Source organism: Pseudopipra pipra, chromosome 2 (assembly GCF_036250125.1).
Source record: "Pseudopipra pipra isolate bDixPip1 chromosome 2, bDixPip1.hap1, whole genome shotgun sequence".
In the NCBI taxonomy this organism is placed as follows: Eukaryota; Metazoa; Chordata; class Aves; order Passeriformes; family Pipridae; genus Pseudopipra; species Pseudopipra pipra.
The window spans coordinates 59,617,540-59,637,243 of NC_087550.1; the positions used below are offsets into that span (position 1 = coordinate 59,617,540).

General features: G+C 43.6%; 1 protein-coding gene across 3 annotated transcripts in view; it reads left to right on the forward strand.

Annotated features, from left to right (window-relative positions):
* The first annotated feature begins 1,325 nt into the window (after positions 1-1,325).
* DGKH (diacylglycerol kinase eta) overlaps positions 1,326-19,704 on the forward strand; it is a 162,330-nt gene continuing 143,951 nt past the window's right edge. For 2 of the 3 annotated variants that reach the window (XM_064645651.1, XM_064645653.1), the window contains exons 1-2: positions 1,326-1,501; positions 7,847-8,032. In XM_064645651.1, coding sequence (XP_064501721.1) covers positions 1,445-1,501; positions 7,847-8,032 — 243 coding nt within the window. In that variant the 5' untranslated portion in view covers positions 1,326-1,444. Of the gene's footprint in view, positions 1,502-7,269; positions 7,354-7,846; positions 8,033-19,704 lie in introns of those variants that run through there. The other variant, XM_064645652.1, reaches the window with a different exon arrangement.

Sequence of the window (19,704 nt, forward strand, 5' to 3'; positions counted from 1 at the left end):
CTTAAAACACAAAGAAAATGAATATATATATAAATAAAACTATTATAAATGCAAATTCCTTTACTATTTCTGTGTGAAATCCAACTCCTTTTCCATGTTTGCACTTATCGGGTGGATGATTCAGAGATAACTTTTTGTAATCAAGACAAGCAAATTCAAAAGGGCGGGCTGAAACTGGGGTGAAGAACACTGTTATTTTGGATGGTGACAGCTTCATTTTTTCACTCTCTCCTCCAGTCCTACTTTTTCACATATCCTGCTATTCCACAACAACAGGAAGAAACAAATGAGTGAAAGTGTTAATAGAGATACAGCATCCACTTGAAGAGTCATAGCGCCTGGTGTTCAAGGGGATGCTGGTAGCTAGTACATTGAGAAGGCTGAAGTATGCACACTGTGTGTGCATAAGAGGTGTGATGGAGGGCAGAGAAATCCTGCTACTCCATAAGGTAGGCGTGGTGGCCATGGAAATTAGAATCACTCCGTGTCAGACATGGCCTACACAACCGTGCTGTCTGTTCCACAGTAGCTATGCCGTGTCCCAGCTCCTAAGAGCTTGTCTTAACGCACCCGTGGGACTACCTGGCGCCTCTGTGGGGGAACGAGGTGCGATTTAACACTCAATTTAACATCCAAAGGGTGTTAAATGCGCAGTACCGCGCTCTAAGAGCCTTCACGGGGGCGGGCAGAGGGCTGCCCCAGCACCAGTGCCTTAACCCTGACGCCTTCACCGAAGGCTCGCTCGGGGCAGGGTGATGAGGGGAGCAGGGTGATGCGGGGGGCAGAGCTGTGCGCTCCCTCCAGGGCGCTCCACGACACCCAGCCGGGCCCGTCGGGGCCGCAGACCCCGCTCTCTGCCCCCGCACAAAGCCAACACCCCCCAACGGAGCCGGGGCCGGGCACAGGGGAGGCGGCGTATCCCCGGCGGGGCAGGAGCGGCTCCCGGAGCACCGAGGGGCTTTCCCCCGCGCCGCGGAGCGCATCCTCGCTCCCCGGTCCCGCCGCGACGCCGACAGCCGCAGCGACCGTAAACCAGCTTAGGCTCAAGGCGATTTGCCCGTAATCCGCTGGGCTTCTCGGGGCGGGAGGGGCTGCCGCGGAGCCCCCGGGGCGGCGCGGCGGGGCAGGCTCCGCTCCGAGCACCGCCGGACACGGCGGCGATGGGAGCGGCGCGGCAGCTGCAGGCCGGCTCCCCCGGGAGCCGGGGCTGAGCCCGGTGGCCGTGGGAGGGAGAGGAGCCGGGCGGGGAGGGAGGAGGGGGCCTCTACGGGGCAGGGGGAGAAAAGGGAGGAGCGGGGCCGGGGTGGGGGGAGGACGAGCGGCGCCGGGGAAGCGCTGCCAGCCGGAGCAGTGGTAGCGGCGCGAAGGAGGCGCAGCCCGGCGGACCCGGCTCCGCTGCCCGTCGGCGATCTCCCCGCGGAGGTTGGGGACCTGCTGCGGGGTGATGGAGGAGCATGGGTACCCTTCCTATAGTGCCCGCAGCCCCGCTTGGGAGGAGCTGGTAAGTACATGCGTGCCTTGCCGTTACACAGGCATTTCCTACCCTTTTTCCTGCCTGTATTGTTCAGCTGGGGGGTCGGGCTGTCATCCTTATCTGTGCCCTCCAGCCCCCCATTCCCTTGTTCCGATCCCGCTCCACGCCAGAGCCCGGCCGCCGGCGCTCGTCCCCTCCCCGCGGGGAGCGGAGGGGTGGGAGCCCTTCGCCCCCGCCGTGTCCGGCCATTTGCTGGCGGGCTCGTCCCTCTGGGAGACGGAGAGTTCATTGCCCTTTCTGAGTTTCACTGCCCGAGTGGAAAGCCTGGGATTAGCATCGAGAGCCTTTCCTCCAAGTTTGCCGGGGGGGGGCGGTGGGTTGGATGTTGATACCATTAAACGCTTTCTCTTAGCATAGCAAAAGCAACGTGTCCAAGCAGCGTTGAGAGGCAGTTTCCAGAATGACACTTTTCCCCCCTTCTTCTGTAGCCAGGCTGGAAATCGCTTCCATCGCGTCGGCAAAGTGGGCTGGGGCTGGGCTTACCCTACTGCCACCCTGCTTTGTGGGGTATGGGTAAAGTGTGTGCCTTTGGGCTGCGACGAAGGGAGGGGAGTGCCCAAACTACCCGTGAGGAAAGCTGCGGTGCGGTGGCTTTGTGGTTTGTTTAAGCAACTCCAAGACCCTCCTTCCAACCAAAGGAAATCATGTCATCGGCATCCTCAGCAGGCGATAAAATCAGATTTCCCTTTTCAGGGTAGTCTGGTCCTGGTCTTGGACTTTTCTCCATTGTGCAAACACATACACACACTCACATCAGGCAGGGAAGGCTAAAAATAGGCTTTGGGTAGCTGCTCGGGAGATTTCAGGCTATCTGAGAGGTCAAGGCTAGGCTGTCTCTGGCCCTGAACTTGGTGAGGCAACATGAAGCTTGGACCCATGCCACTGCCAGACTCCCCTTCAGATAGCTTTGCCATGTTTTGCTAACTCGTTGCGTTGGTCCAGGCCCTCTGGTTTTACTTGTAAACCCACTTCTAAAGAGCAGACGGGAGAGAGTCACACTTTGTCTGGATCACTGTGTGCACTCTCAGGAAAACAGCAGCCAAGCCCTGGAGATACCAACAGTGAATTAAGTTCACTCCCTTTCTTGTTATGATTTGTAGCCCTCCCAAATACATTTGTACTATCCTCATTTTTGTTATGAAGCTGAACATCCCCCTTCACTGCCCTCTGCAGTCCTCAAGCCCCAAAACGGTTGCCAGAGATGCAGCTGTGATAGGGAAAACAGCTGTATGTGTGTTCCGGTAACATGGAGTTGACATCGAAAAGATCAGGCAAGAGAAACCCGAGATTTTTGCCTGGAGAGATGAAGACGTCGTGGGAGGAAGGCAGCGAAGCCGATTCCTGCGAACACCTTATGCTATTAAGAAGTGACATTTAAATTGCTGCCGTCATCCAAAACTCAGCTGAAACTCGGGAGGCAGATGGATTGCAGCCCCTCTCTGCTTGGAAATGCAGAGTCCTGGCTGAAACATCCAAACCCTTTTCCTTCTTTGATCAGGGCTTAGATAAACAAGGAGCACATTTTTTTTTCCTCTCCATTTCCCCCTCCCCCATTAAGGACTAGGATTTGGGTCATGTTTATCATTTCATTGCTGCATTCATTAAAGAGTACACCCACGAATGCAGTTTTAAGGTTAACCACTGCACTGATTTCCTTTACAAGACTAATTTCAGCTGATCCACTCAATCATTTGCCTGGTAACCTGCTGGTAAAATACATAGTCTTTGTGGCAAAAGCCACATTGTTCTTTGCATCTGCTCATAAGCAGGCTTTTTATGATAATGGGGGCAAAGGGAGATTTAGGTGAAGATCTACATGATGAAGGGGAAAAAATAGTACACAGACATCGCCACTGCTCTCAAAACACAGAAAAAAGAGCAGCAGGCTAGGGGAAACTATTTATTGTGGGTTTTGAACCTGTGAAAACTAATTATCTATGCAAATCATTAGATTATTGGGAATTGGTCTTCTTATAGTTTTTCTGAGAAATAAGTGATGGACATCAAATGCAGCCACAACTCCTTTGCCTATCAGGGTTGGACTTGTCTGTGTACTAATTCAAATTTCTATAAAATTCTTTCTTTAACTTACAACTCACTTTTTAATGGAAAACCTCTTCCTGAATCCACTAAGAGTTGCATTAGACTTCCCATGATGGAGCTAAGTAAATGTGATATAAAATGCAAGGCTCATCCTGCGTTCTTCCAAGAGAAAATTGATGGTGGTGTACTAAAAATGTGGATAATACATATCTTACAGAGCTCTAGACCCAACATTGATATTATACATGAGACCTGAGTCTTGGCTTTACCTTCCTCTTGAAATGTATTAACTCCTAATATATTTGCAAAGCATATTTTTATTTTTATGACCGCCACTTGTTTGGGCCTTTTCATTCTGAAGCATGGTTTAGTAAAGTTTTTTAGTAAAGTTTTCTCACCATTGTAACCTACAGGATTGCCTTGGCTAATCCCAAACCAACCAAAAGTGATGTAGTTATAGGACCTTTAACAGTGGTATGGATACATTTGCTATATTTTAGCTTCCTCTTTGGTAAGTAAGGAAACCAAAAAATAATAATATCACCAACTTGATCTGCAGAGGGAGTTCAGACAGGGAGATGTGAAATGAACTTGTTCAGAGTGGGGAGCCCAGTTTAAAGCTCTATTTATCACTAACCACCAAAATTAGGAAAGATTCAGTAAAATCTTTTAAACATGGCAAACATGGTTAAACATTGTTAACCTGACACCACTACTGATCCAAATCCCCTCAGAACGACTTTTTGAGGTGAAGGATAAAAAAGTACTACCCTTCAGTTTACAGATACCAAAGTGACCTAGAGAAAAAGAGGTAAATATGCTTGTTATGAAGGGAATCAATCTTAGAGCTGAAATCAAATAATGCAGTAATCTGTATAATAAACTATAATCTCCAGTGCAGATAGAGTGCACGCGTATTTGATTTTTTTTTCTACATTGCATATGCATTTTATCAACACATATTCTATTATTGGGACTCAATGTGGTTGAGTTAAAATGTTTTCACAGTGTATATAAAATGTATCCAATATCACAAGAAAGAGAAGCTCATCAGCTGATATTAATTGCCATAGCACAAATGATGTCAGCAGAGCTGTTTTTTATCAGTAGTATCTGTTGAGCATCTTCCTTTAAATGCCAACCTTTTTTTATGCTCTTCACCAGCCTTCCCTTGCTTTAGTTAGGAAATTTAGGTCATTACTAAGAAGTGTGAAACTGAGCATGTTAAATGAAAGACACAGTGCGTGCAGATATTGCATGTGTTTTTAATGGCTGCATACAGTCCCACATTGTTCGAGAGCCTGACTTGTAGAAGTCTAGTGGTATCATTTGTACTACAGTATTTGTAGATATGTTCACTGAGCTGAAATGTGCTATTCAATATTTGTCATATTGAGTCTGACATCGATCACCTGGGAGAAATTCAACTGTGAGATGAAGGGATAGAAGTCAAGTTGCAAGTCCTTATTGAGGTGAACTTTCATGGCTACCTTAGGCAGCTTTACCTGGGTAAAAGCTGGAACTGGACCCTGATTATCAATTAATACTTTGAAAAGAAGAACAGGTGGAAATGGTGAGATCTTTAAAATGTTGTGCAAGGACAACATAGAAAAAACTTTCTATGCTAACATGAAGGAGTAACTCCTGTACTTTCAACAATGCTTAACACTTACTTGGTTTCTCCATTTTGAAAAACTCTGTAAACATTAGATGACTGCAAATTTTAGAGCCTATAATTTTACAGAAGCCACGATATTCTTGTCAGAAACTATATTTGCATTGAACAGCACTTGCGGAACATTTCCTATCATTTGTAGATTTAGGTTATTAGTACTAAAATTGTCACCTTAAGTAACCTGAGAGAACATCACTAGTACTTTTTTTTTTTTTTAATAGCACTCTGAAGTTTATCAAGACTTGCTTGTAAGTGAAAGGCAGGTGCATTCTTTCCTGGTAGCCCCACTTTTTGTTTGGACAGTCAGGACTGAGGAAGATCACAACGGGGTAGCCCATGTGAGAATGAATGGCCCACCCTCTGCATGGTGCAGGAAGTGTGCAGCAGCTAGTGCTGATAATTAAGCTCTGAAAGGGAACAGAAGTTGAAGAATTGTATTTATTATCTAACAGTAACTAGTGTTGCTCAGCCAGCACTATTTAACTGAGTTGAATTAAACAGAGTTAGCCAGTCTTGCTGGTGTTTTGTTAGCACCAAGAGTTCCTCAAATCACAGTTACTATTACATGCAATACATGTTAGCATTAATTAGCAAACTATGTTTCATTGTCCTCTTGTGATATCCAATTGTCATTTACCTTCAAAAGAATCAAGAAATTGCAGTGAGAGGTGTTCTGGCATAATTTGCTATTCCTGAAATTAAGATGGGGAAGAGAAAGAAAGGAGGGTGGAAAGACAAAGTGTCCATAGACATTGCTCTTAACTATCTTCTTAGCGGTGCCCTAAATTAATTCGCTGAGAGCAACACATTCTTGCACTTGCTCAAGTTTGATCAATGCTTTTGAAAAAGGAGAACTCCCTCTTGGGTGAAGAGTGAGACAACACAGAATTATCCCTTAGTTTCACAATTAGCCTGTAAGGAAAAGGAGCTATATGAGAAGTTCACATATTTTGAGATGTGGCATTAATGGTCAGATTTGGGCCTTATTATTATTCTAATAGGAAATGTAGGTGATTTCATCAAAATTCCTTTAAAATATAACTTAACAAGTACTTTGACTTTTTTAATGTTACTTTTGACAATTTTTTAAGTATAATCCAATAGAAGGGATCCTATGTGGAGAAGGGTAGTAGAATCACATTTGAAGTACCTGGTGCAGTAACACAGAACTAAGTCACAAGACCTGCAAGGCTTCATGGAAATATGTACTTTCCCCTACTCTGAATAAAAGTCCCAATAAAAGAAACTGGATACTCTGGACTATATGAAATTAAGACCATGGCAAGGTGTCTGCAGCATACAATAGATAGTACGCTGTGGGTTTGTTTCTCATTAACTGCTTTGTATTTAGGTACTCCAGCATTATATTAAGATATGTCAGTTCCCTTTCCAGAAATATAAATAGAATTGTGGGAATATATAAGCCACAAGTATTGATTGCTTTCTTATGTTTAATCCAGCCCATGCAGCTAGAAGTTGTGTGTTTTGTTTAGTATTGCTGTGATTTAAATGCTTATTTTGAACACTGACTACATACAAGCCACAATAATTTTCGAGGTCCAACAATTCAGAACATGTGGTGACATTTCGAGATTGTGCGAGCTGCCAGATCTGAGATTAAAAGGGAAAACTGACCCTTTCTTTCTCCAAAAGTAAAGGCTGCTCTTTTACAAAGACAAAAATTAATAGAATAATAAAAAAATTAAGCTATTAGGAGAAAACAACTGGAAAGCAATGGATGCGTTTGCTAAAACTGTTGAACGCTTTGACGCTGACGGATAGATACCACGGGGTCTGCTGGCTGGAGGCCAGATAAGGAATCCATCGCATTACATGCCGTCCGTCCGGTCCCGAACAGACATGCTGCGCTCCCAGGGGAGAGCAGCACAGCCCTCGGCCGGGACGGGGCAGCGGCTGGGCACGCCACCCGCGCCCGCAGCCGGCCGGTTTCCCTGCCCTCGCGTTCAGAGCTCGGCTCTCGCCCCACACCGGGGGTCCCGCGGTGCAACAAGGCGCACGGCGGTGTCCGGCGGGAGGTGCTCGGTCCGGTGCCGCGTCCCACCTCCCGGCCACGCCAGCACATCCGGGGAAGCCCGGGCAGGTGCGGGGGCGCCGGGCACCCTCCCCGCTCCCTGCTTCGCTCCCGGGACTCACCCCGGCGCTCATCTGCGGGGCGGGCACCCCGTCCCCCGAGGCGGCTCGGCCGGCACCGGCACCCGGCGCCCCCTGGAGCTGGCGGCCGCCTGGGCGGCTCCCCATAGGCAGGGGCGCAGGGGCTGGGCCTATCCGCCCCGGCCCCGCCCGCCGGCGGGTGGCGGCGCCCCAGTGCCTGCGAGCGGGCAGAGGCGCCCGGCGTGGCCCGCGGCCCTTCCCCGCGGGCGGGGGCGGTGGAAGATGGCGGCCAGGCGGGCCGCCCCGCTCCGCTCCACCAGAGCCCGGCGCGCCCCGGCAGCCGCCGCTACCGCCTCCGTCCCCGCCCCCCCGCACCGCCTCTTTCCCCACCCTCCCGCGCCTCCTCCTCCTCCTCCTCCCCGGGGAGGGGAGCGGCAGCGGCTGCCCTGGCTGAGCCGGGCTCGTGTGCTCTCTCTCTGTAGGAGTCCGGGAAGATGGCCGGGGCCGAGTCGGGGACGAGCGGCGCTGGGATCCCGCAGCAGCCCCAGCCTCAACCCCCGGCGGCGGCGGCGGGGCCGGCGGACGACTCGTCGGACAGCGAAGGGGAGCACGAGGGCCCCCAGAAACTCATCCGGAAAGTGTCCACCTCGGGCCAGATCCGCAGCAAGGTAAGGGGGGCAGGAGTCGCCCAGCCCAGCCGCTTTCGGGGCCGGTTTCTCCATCCTTATTCCAGAGCGGGGCTAGCCCGGAGCCGGGGGCGGCCGCTGCATCCCGCCCGCATCCCCGGGAGCGGCGACGGGGGGTGAGGCAGCCGTGCCTCTTCCTTCCTTCCCTCTCCCCTCCTCCCCATCCAGCTGTTGCGTCCACATCTGTCCCCGGCTGGCAGGAAGAGCCCCCCGGGGCGGCGGGGCTCCGCGGGGCCGGAGGGGAAGCCGCCTGCCCCGGCGACCGGCAGCCGCCCTGCCCTGCCGGGCGTCCTGGGTGTGGGGGAAGCGGCGGGCTGCCTCCCTCCCTCCTTCCCTCCGGCTCCTCTTCCTTGGCGGCGGGCACCGCTGCCGCGGGGATCCCGCCCTGCTGCCCCTCAGCGCGGGTGGGCTGGCTTAGCGAGCCCTTCCTCACCAACTTTTCATGCCCGCAGCCACCCTTTCTTGTTCATCCCTGATGCCAAGGGCCGCCGCTGTGCGCCCCGCCAGAGCGGCTAGCACTGAGCCCGCGGGGGCATGCCGGGCTCCTGTTCGGGAGCGGGAGTGCCGCGAGGGAGGGAAACGCGGTTTCCAGTTTGAAAGGCACCTCGCGGAAAGGGGAGTAAACTTCTGTACATCCTCGCTCGTGGGACTGGATACGTAAAGCAACTGTCAAAATTTCAGCTTAATGCAGTTTTTTGGCTGTCTCAGATTGCCGAAGTTAATTCCCAGTGGAATTAATTTTTTTTTCGTGGATGGTATATTTATATCACTTTTTTCCTCCACTGTGAAATCAACAAGCACGCATTTGAACGCATAAAAATAATGAGACTTGACTTACTTTCTCTGTAGAAGGATCCTGTAACTTTCTACAAAGCGTGGTCCACAGTCAGTGATAGGGTCTGCGCAAAACCCCATTGGGGATAGCTTATGGATGCAGTCACATCAAGATCAGTTTTTTGGCTGGAAGTGTATTGTTTGAGGGGCAGAGCAACTCGATACAGGCCCAGACAGATCAAACTTACAGTTTAATTTCTACACAATAGCTCATGTGGCATTGTGTCCTTTACAGAGGACCCATTAGTTTGTGGAGTCCTGTCAGATTGGTGCTGTTCTTCCCTTGAGTTTTTGCTTCACACTAGGTGCAGCCACCTTTAAACAGAAAGCTTGGTAGTTAAACAGTAGCATTATTCCATAATGTGAGGTGGAAAGCAGTTTTCCCCTGAAACCTCCTAAACCTTTTGTGTCATTCCACATTATTGCTGAATGTTAATTTTGCTTTTGCAGATTTTAGGCCTGGCTGAAATGTTACTATAGTAGATAATGTACAACTGTTGGATTGTGTTGCAAACATAGTCCCATAGAAACTTGCAGCTTTAACATGCTTCTGTATGGCGGTTTGAACGCAATGCCTATATTAGCTGTAGTGGTGTTAAGTGCATTGGAAGGTTTGCTCTCAGAGAGGTTGATACTTGCATAGGGAAAACATGCAGATTATTAATGTTGTTGCCTCAGGTTTGTGAGTTCGAGATCCCAGCCAATTCTTGCCAACTGTTGCAGATTGGTGGGATATTATGTATCTGAGGGCTGTGAATGAATGCAGTGCTGGGATCCCCTGAAGATCTAAGACACCTCTACAAAGTGATGCTTTTGCTTATCTTAGTTTGCTTCTCAGTTCTGTTTCTGTGAATCAGATATATATAGGAAAAACTGTCTGCTGACATAATTGGAGTCATAAAGTGTTATTTTACTGGTTGCAATTTACAGTGCGACTCTGAATATAAATATCTTTCTTTCCATTTAATTAAAAGTGATATATCATTGTTAAAGATGAAACCCATGTTAAATAATTCAGTAGCACTTTATTTTATAACTCACAATGCATTATTTAAAAGTAGCTATTTTTAGACAGACAACTCCCGTTTAGTTTAAGGGTGTTGTATGTTTGTTGTAGTAGTTGGTGATCAGTGGTTACATGAAACTACTAGAGCAAAGAACATCAGGGAGCTGCTTTTTTACCCAGCTAGTCCCTTTCATTCAAATTAGATTTGTTAAGCTTCACTGACTTGGTGGATCTGTTTGTAAGCTAAGGTGTTAATTAAATGGATTGCGTTTATCTTACATCTAAGAATAGACTTTTGAAAAAACACAAAACATGTATATTATATTTATCATTGATGCTTCTGGGCCATTTAAGACTGTGCTGTTTTTTTCCAGAAGTTGCTTATTTACTTGAGGCATTTCAGCAACATGGTGTTGATTCCTTAGCTCAGAACTATACCCAAAAGTCTCTGCTGGTAATTGTTTTTATTTTACTTAAGGAAGATGTTATTTTTAGATGTTTTGGTACAGTTCATCATTTGTGAAAGCTACCATATGGTGATATTTTGCAGATAGAATCACTCAGGAGTGGATTTTTTTAACGTGTATAATAAGATTGAGCAAATATATGTATGAGAGCAAATCTGCTTTAGCAGCACAAACATAAGCCTAAAGATTTCTAACACCTCTAGTGCTCAAAGGGAGAGAACAAGTTGTGGTGCAAAGGACTAATCTATTCTTTGGGCCAACATTTTGTTTGTCATTAGGAACTGTTTGCTCAAGCCCATACTTGGTTATAGAATGACACTGCAGCAGTAGATATCTTTAGGGGAGTTAGGACCAAAACTGATTAGCACTTTCATGAGGTTAAAGCCAGGGTCTTTAAACCTCATCCTGGAAGTTACATCTGTGGAGTTTGTATGTGTTCCCTGAAGGAAATGCAAGGGAATAAATAGGTGGCAGGTACCCTGTGAAGTTTGAGCCCTTTTGAGCCAAAATCTCTAATAGAGAGTGTTGAAACAGTTTTTGGTTTTGTCATGTCTACTTACCATTCCCCCACCCTCCCACCCCCCCCTCCGTCTGGGAGACCTGAATATTTAGTACATAAAAAGTGTGTTGGTTAAAAACATTTTATGAATATATATTTTGGTTTTGTGAGAACTTTGGAAAACTGCAGTCAGACAGTTTCGAAGCAGTATATATGATGATGATGTACTAAAAGGGTTATATTGGAGATTGAAGTCATGGAAAGTTCTCTGTGCGTCTGTGTTAAACTTGGCTTCTTCACTTTTAAAGATGCTGGTTAAGACAGGCAGCGTCAGTGCCTTCCTTAAACAGATGACTTCAGTTCTTGGGGCTACAGCCTGAAAACTGCCTGTCATCAGCTGGCTTCTAGTTTCCTTAAAGTTAGTCACTAATGCAAAGTACATTCCTTAAAAAGATGGCCTTGCTTCAGTTCTTTATAGCTGGAACGTGTTGAGAAGGGAAGGTTCAAATTAGAGCTGACGTTTTTGCTCTTTAAATTCTGCTCACCTAGAGAATGGGCACGAGATTAGTAAATGAAGTAGTCCCTGGATACTTGGAAGCAAAGTTATCAAATGAACACAGTTACAGTTCCTGCTCGTCTTGAGTACTCTGCTAAAAAATGAATTTGAAGAATAGCACTTTTATCACTGACCTGGCTTCCTACTTTAACGGGTCCATGTCCAGTTAATGCAAAAGCTCTGCTGGATATGTGTTGTGCTCTCAAACCTACATTGGGTATCTGGCCTGTGTCTATTTTTGTATGAAGCAGGCATTCTGGAGCAGAAAATATAGATCAGGAAATGCAAGAAAATGTGTTGTATTGAGCAAGATAAATATACTTGTAAGGTATGTGGGAGAATGCTTTCTTCCTCTCTTTCACCCCCAGTGGTTTTTATTAGTAATGAAATTGCCACAACATGGGAGATGTTCAGAAACATAAGTGTGTTACAATTAGTGGAGGTTGTGTTTCGTTATGGTGGTGTTTCGTTAAATGGCAGTAGTTGTTACTAGAATTTTCTTATCTGAGGCCTTAGTATATTTTTGAGAGATCCTAGATCATTATGGAGTAATAAAAGTAAATTAATTAAATTCCCCGCTGTGATTTTATTGGCCTTAGTGTATAACACCAGCCATTTAGGAACTGAGCCTTCAGAAAGTTTCTAACCTTTTCCATATGGTGACATTTGACAGTGCCAAGTCCCAGTAGTCACTTCCTGTTTGTTTCTTGTATACATTTCTCTCAGATTACCATAGCTTGTTAATTCACCTAATTGTGAAGTGCTGTGAGTGATACCAGCATTATACTGCATGAGCATCATTCTCTGCAATGTAATCTGCTTTGCCTAGTTTTGATGGTTCCCAATCTACTCAAATAAATAGTGGTTGATTCCTTTCTGCTTAAGGAAACTTGATTTTTTTTATGCACCAGAAGTTCTCAGGAGAATGCCACGGTAGCAAAATTTACCCTAGTGGGGATCCTTTATATGAATTAGGATTGTGTGAATCTGCACAGCTTCAAAATACATTGTAATTTGTAATTTATTCTGAAACTGCAGTGATATGTATGGTGTCACTAAACTTCGTGTTTACTCAACGTGGGGCAGAGCTGAAGTGACCAAGTGCAAGGCAATAAACCTCAAGTTCTTGACACCTAGTAATATTCACAGAAGACACTGAAGGGTGCTGCAGGATATCTGTCTTCAATATTCATATTTTCCATCATTTACATTCTGCAGATAAATTAGTTGATGTATATCCATCCTTAGTAAAATAGTTGACCAACTTTTTTTTTTTCCCCCCAACTGTTGTAAAATCTGGCAAATTTGTTTCCCTCCCCACATCCGGGGGACTTTAGCCTGTTTTTAAAGTGAAATATTCAGAATCAGTTCATTAGTATATATTCCTGATACATGCAGACATGCATACTTATGCACAGGGCAATATATTTAAGTTTTCATATACATATATATATATATAGTATTCAGTTCTAGAGTATCTTTGGACAAAGCAAACAAGTAAAACTAGCATGTAATGGTGTGCAATATTTGTTGCTTCTTATAATTGCTGTGTCTCTATATAAGCTTTCAAAAAAGAGTATATTAATGGAAAATTTCAGCCGAAGACCTGATAGTTTGGGGAAGTTAAAAATGACTGAATACACTACGTAGAAGTAAGCAGGGTTAGAATGGAAAGAGTTACACTATTTAAGGCACAGTGGTCATTACCACTCCAAATTCTGACACATGTTTGTATAAAACTGAAATGAAATCTCCTAAGGCATTTTAGTGATGCGTGTATTGGCAAAGCTTAAATTGCTAGCTAAGTACCAGAAAGGAGGAGCTTGTAACATTTTTCAGTAGGTATTTGCAAGCAGGTCCTCAAAGAATGTTGCTTTTGGGTTATTTTTTTTCCTTTCTGGAATCTTTCACGTATTAATGCTATTTTGTACTGTAAGATAACATGAATTACACTTTTTTTTTTTTCTTTTTCCCAGCCCGCTGGCAAGCTGTGAATGTGAAAAAAAGACAAGATAATCACACTTTTATCTTTAATATAAGGTTTTGATTGTCCTGTGTTTTGTTCCAAGGAGCTGGGGAATGCTTTCCTGCCAAAAAGATCAGGTGAAACACATTGAATTTATTGGGTACTTTAGAGAGAATTCCTATTTTTTAAGAAGCACGAGAAGAGACTAATTCAAAAATAAATGACAACTGGGAATCCCTTTCTGAGATGCCTTATCTTGTGAACTTCATGTGCACAGTCCCAGAGACACATAACAGCCGTGCCAGAGCTCAAGAAAGGGCTATTCTATAGCTGGGTCTTTATCCATGTAGGGCTATATAGATAATTTACAAACATTTTGAATTGTTTCCAACAGTTAGGTCAGAACGCAGGATGCAAGACTGTTGTATGACTGCTGTATGACTACTGGATGACTAGTTGGATTAGCCAAATTAGTTTGGATATCTAAAGCAGAATACCTAGAATTACAGTGGTTTTGTAATTGAAGTAGTGATTAAAAGAATAGTCTCTCTGGCTATTACAAAGCCTCTATCTGGAGGGAAGTATTGAAATTCTCTTGACTAGCTTAAGACAATAAAAGACAGTTTAGACTAATCTTTTTGCTCTAGAACACCCCAAAAGGCTACATATATATGTATTTTTTAAAAACAATGTGCTTCTCATTTTGTTTGAACTCTGACAAACCATGCTTCTGGTAAGGGATCTATAGAAGAACATATATAGTTCGGAGACCTCAAGATCTTAGCACAGAAAGAAGGTAATGTGTGGGTTCATTTAAGCTCAGAATATGGAGTTTTGGGTATAAAAGAATGCTCTGCAGTCATGCTGTTTTGGTTGTTTTCCTCTGATAGGGATAATTAAGATGTAGTTTGATGTCTTGTGAGAGTAGTTCATTTACTTGCAAGGGAACCCCAACACCAGTATTTTGTTCTGGTTGGCCATTAAGTTTTTGAGTTGGTTTTTTTTTTTTTTTTCTTTTTAATTATTTGTAAAATAGGGGGAAGTGATGTTATAAAGTTATTGACAGAAGGCTAGCTTTGTTCTTATTCTGTTTTTTCAGTTTGATACTTTAGTATCTGGACTTTGTCTTTTATTAGGAGAGATAACTCTTTCACCTTTGTATTTGCCACCTTCTTACATTACTGTTTTATTCTTTCCCCCCCCAGCCTCAAAAAAATCACTTGCATTTTTCAAGATCTTTTAAAAACCTAAGAACAGGCTACCAAATAACACTGTTGTAATCACACCTCTATTATTGTAAGTTCAAACCATGACTCTCAATTTGCTAGCAATGGCAAAAAAAAAAAAAAAAAAGCCTGGCTTGGGGGCATCCATAAATTACACCCTCTATACCCTAAAAAAACAAACCTCATTCTTTCTTAATGTAAACAATGCATTTATCACAGCAAACAAGCTTAATGTAGACCCAAAATAAATATTGTTTCACTGATATGCTAAAATCAAGACCACTACCTTAGATGCTATTTAAAATTAATGAAGAGATTTATTCCAGTGCAACATTTAAGTACATACTGAAACACTTCAGTCATCCTGTACACTTTTATGTGATTAATTACTTCTTAAAATTAGGCCAGTGCTTAAATGCTCATTGGATGTGGGCCATAAAAATTTCATACGTGAAGTCAGAACATGGTTGACTTAGAAAACTTTTACCATGTAGGAATTATCCTGATATATTGCACAATTATGAAGAAAGAGCAAATAATTTATTTTCCAGCTTAGTTTTTCATTTGAATAATATTTCTCTTTAGGAATATTTCACCACTTGGATACTGAAAGCACATTAACAAAAACCTGAGCTGTACTCTTGGGAGAGTTAGCATTATTGTAATGAATTCAGCAAGCTTTTACACTTGATGAGAATTTATTTGTTTATTAGATGGGCAGCAGGAGATTTATGATGATCTAGACAATTCATTTCCTTGCCTTTAAGCGCTTGGGGTTTGGAAATTGTGTGAGATCACACTACTTTGTTGTCACTTAGCAACCTGAATAGGATTTTGAAACCGAGTAGTAGCTTGTGGGTGGCAAGTTTCCCTATATGTTTGCTGGGTGGGAAGCAACAGGAGTCCCTCTGTGGGCAGCCGCTGGGAGGATGTGTGTCCAGCGCTTGCCAGGGTCTTTCTAGACCGGCTTACTGAGGAGAACCGGCTGTGCCCTCAGTGTCATTTTGCACTTCTGGCATAGTTCCATGCTGGGAAGATCTGCTGAGGTTTTTCATGCCTGCAGAGATTTAAGTGGATCTAAAGGACTGTCATGCTGCTCTGGTCAGTTATGTCCTGTTGTGTGGTTGCTTAAATTTAGCAATTGAGTTTGAATGGCTTCAGTTTGACAGCTGGTAGTCCTTATTGCTGCTGTGATACTCTGGAGTGAGAGGGAGATCAGTGTCTTCTCTGCTGGTGGGAAGCGTGGCTTGCTTTGGTTCGGGTCAGGATGTTGGAAAGGATCAGCATGGCTAACCAGCAGTCCCAGCTGCCCATCGGGCAGAGACTTCTTCCCTCCCTGTGCACACTCTCTGTTGACCATGAGGACGGGTACATACTTCTATGTTTGTTTTAACGCTCCCATAGAGACATCTTGCTTTGTGTTCTCTCCCTCCTTTCCTGCCGGCTGCTGTCATGGTTTCTTCAGGAATTTGAACAGAGAAAGGGTGACATGCCTTTTCCTTTCAGTCTGTGCCTCTGAAAGGTTTCTCCCCATAATTCCTATAAAGAGAGGAACTGCCAGAAACTATAAAGTTTGTTGGGTGTGGAGTCTTGGAGAGGGTGCAGATATGTGAGGTTGCTTCTTTCAATATTCACCCTTCATTGCCTCCTCCTTCAGTGGTACTGATCAATCCTGGGAGCAGATGGTTCAGTGTGGAGCTATTGACTTGAAAACTAATGCACCCTGTTTGCTGACTTTTCAGCTATAGTCATTTTTTGCCTGATGCATCAGGGAGCTTCACATGGGTTACTCTCTTGACAAACACTGATTTACCTCAATCTTGTAGATCTATTAAAATGAAAAAAGAGACCACAAAGGGTAAAAGGGGATTTGTGAGTCAAGGATCCCATCCTTGAATGGTGATGTTCATGGTGGTGATCATGGCGTAAACAGTAATTCTTTCCGTTGTATATTAACGAGACATTTATAATTTGTGGATTCTGCCTAGACGAATGCAGAGGGGATGCAGATCTGCAATGGGGAGCTAGTGTGAGTTACTTGAGTATGAGGTGAAGAACCAATGTTTCTGATTCAATCCAAACTTTTAAGGTAGTAGAAAATATTTTAGTCATTTACACAGGTTCTCGTTAGTGACAAAAACAGTAATAACTTTCAGAACCATCTATCTGATGTTGTTAAACTTGATTTTCTTTCCCCTGAGTGAATTTGTTTAAACAAACTTTGCATGTAAGCTAGAAGTTTGCATTATTGTGGTTTTATAGGGGAAAATCAGAATTTAGGAAAACTTCATGTAACTCAGTTGACTGTATCTTGGGGTTTTTTTTGTTATGAGTGAATGTTGGGCTAATAAACATCATTCTACGATGCAAGCACAGAAAAGACTTTTACCTGTAATGAGTCCACCGATTAACATTTTGTAGAGAGAATGTTGACCAAAATGTGCAGGTAAGATAAAATTTATACCTGAGATGCTTTACTGCTTAGGCTGGTAGTGTCCAGCCTTCCCTGATCCACTGGCAAATAATATTTCAAAAATTCAAAGGCAGGTTACACAAGTTAGGGTCTCTGCTTGTATCCTGTCTACTAAATGACAGGGTTTTTCCTTGCCCTACTTTGTAATTTTATAAAAGACATTAAAAAATACTCCAGGCTTCAGAGAGTTGTCAGATTTCTATCCATGCCCCCGATGCAAAACTCTGTTCTACTGCTTCTTCAGCATATCAGAAGAACTGAAGATTCTGGTAAGTACAGAACATCTGACGAGCTCTTGTCAAAAGCAAACTATTAAATGTGCTGGCAATGTCAAGCTGTAGGCTTAAAGACCCATCAGTGCTTTTGTGTATTATCTCACGTTACCTGCTGTTGCCAGGTAAATGCAACTGCAGTGAATAGCTTTTTTTTAAAAGAATATATAATTGTAATTCCGATTTCTTTAAACTTTGTATTTTTCTGAAGTTCCGAGTGTATGTACGCTTCAGATGATCTTACTTCTTGCACAGAGACCAGTAATTAGAGCCCACTAATTCTGTGCACACGTGTATGTGTGCATGCAAACCATGCACAAAATGCAAATCCCCTTTTTTTTTTCATATACTTGCAGTGTGCACCACTGAGGAGGAGATAAAAGGAGTTAACATCACAGATTCTACTTCTTCCCCACCCTTCATCAGCCAGAGATCTGCTGCCAACAGTTTTACAAAGGGCTCCTATTTCATATTACCCTTTGAGCTTGTGATAAACCTGTGTCCCTGAAAGGCTGTCTTACAGTGAGGTGTTGGAAATGACAGGGAAATATTATATTTTTCTATTTGAGTAAAAAGAAATAAAAATAAGTCACAGGGCATGAGGCATATGACTTCTGCTGAGTTTTACAGATGATTATACCTTTTCTTCCAAATATACACCACGGTTATTTATAGCTGATCCAGAGTTTAAATTGCTATGTGTAGGTGTGAGAGGTTATAGAGAGGGACTTTTTATAGAAAAAATATTTATGAATGTTGTTTCAGGATCATAATAGCAATCTGGGTTGGAAGACACTTCAGGAGGTCATCTGTCTCACCCCTATGCTCAGAGCAGGGACATTTTCAAGGCAACATTTGGTTGCCCAGAGCTGTGGCTCTCTAAATGTCTTACAGATCAATAGAATATGGTTCCTGATTTATTTCAAATTAAGTATTCTCTCTTCCTTTTATGCCTTTTATGCAGCTGTTGAGGATAACCTGTGTCTGCTGAGGAAGAGTTGTCAGTTTTAAAAGCCTGATTATATAGCTTTCAAAGCAAAAAAAAAAATTACTTCTTTTCAATGGTACAACTTTAAGAAAGATTTTAAAAAAGGAAAGTTCCTTTCTTCTCCCCTCCCATACTTCATAATATGGGAGTGAGCAGGAGTGAAATGGTGTGGTTGCTGTCTATTTATAGATTTAGTAGTGTGCCAGTGTACACTTATTATACCTAATTAGGAACATTCCAAATAACTTGTTGTTTGCATTACAGATAAAGCTATATGACTGCAGATCAATGCCATGGAATCATATCATGCCTTATCAAGGTCTAAAGTCTTTCTCCTCTCTTTAAATTAAACCTCCCTGGACTGATTGCTCTTTTTGAAAAGTCTTCCTACTATGGCTGTGATTTATTTGCCTTAAGACTGTTTGTATGCTGCTTTAGTTAATATTTGAAAGCTAGAATTTGAAGAGGAGCTCAGGGGAAGTGGGAAGTCCTATAAAAGGAAATTGCAAGAACTTAAATTGTCTTCACTTTTTTTCTTTCTTTCTTTCTGGTGTCATTCTGTATCATCACATTTGATGATCTGGGGTTTGACAAATGTACAGTTGCGGGTGCCTGGGTAGTGCTGCACCGTGTTTGCCATTCTTCCTACAACACTGGGTCTGGCCATGAGAGTGAATCTTCACCTCTTGCGGGTGGGGACAGATGACTCAGAAGTCATGAGTGTGGTACAGAAAAGACCCATCTAAACGCAGCAAGGATATACATGGCACAAGGACTTGATAAAATGTAGACTTCTTAGCCGTTCATGTTCCGGATATACTTTTAATGTTTCCCCTCTGGTAAATTGTTTATCATGGAAACAATTATAAAACTTTTCAAACTGTGTGGTTTAGTGATAGACTATGTCTCCTGTTTGAGCCTAAGCTTCATCTTACTTGACCTTGGACCACGTAAGCTTTGTCAGTTGTTGGTAACACTACTAGTCAGTTTTACCACAGTATATGGTGATGGAGAAATAACTGACTCCAACTCTTCTCCCCAGAGTGTTAAGCTATAGTGAACTTCTGATTCTTGGTGTGACAAAATTCTGAATTTTGTCATGTATGGAAAAGTGCTTCTGTGTTTTTCTCTCTTTGGGGAGGTATGCAATGTAACTTGAACAGAAAGAAATTTATATGAAGCTATATGACAAAAATAATATGCAGTATCCACAGAAAAAAAAAGGTAGTTGATAGCACTGAATTTTGCTTGAAAAATTTGATCAACAGTTAAGGCCTAAGAATGTATGCAATGTTGTATTAGAAATACATGTAATAGAACTTTTGTTCTCTAGGTAGTACACAGTGTATAAAATTATTATTCATCTT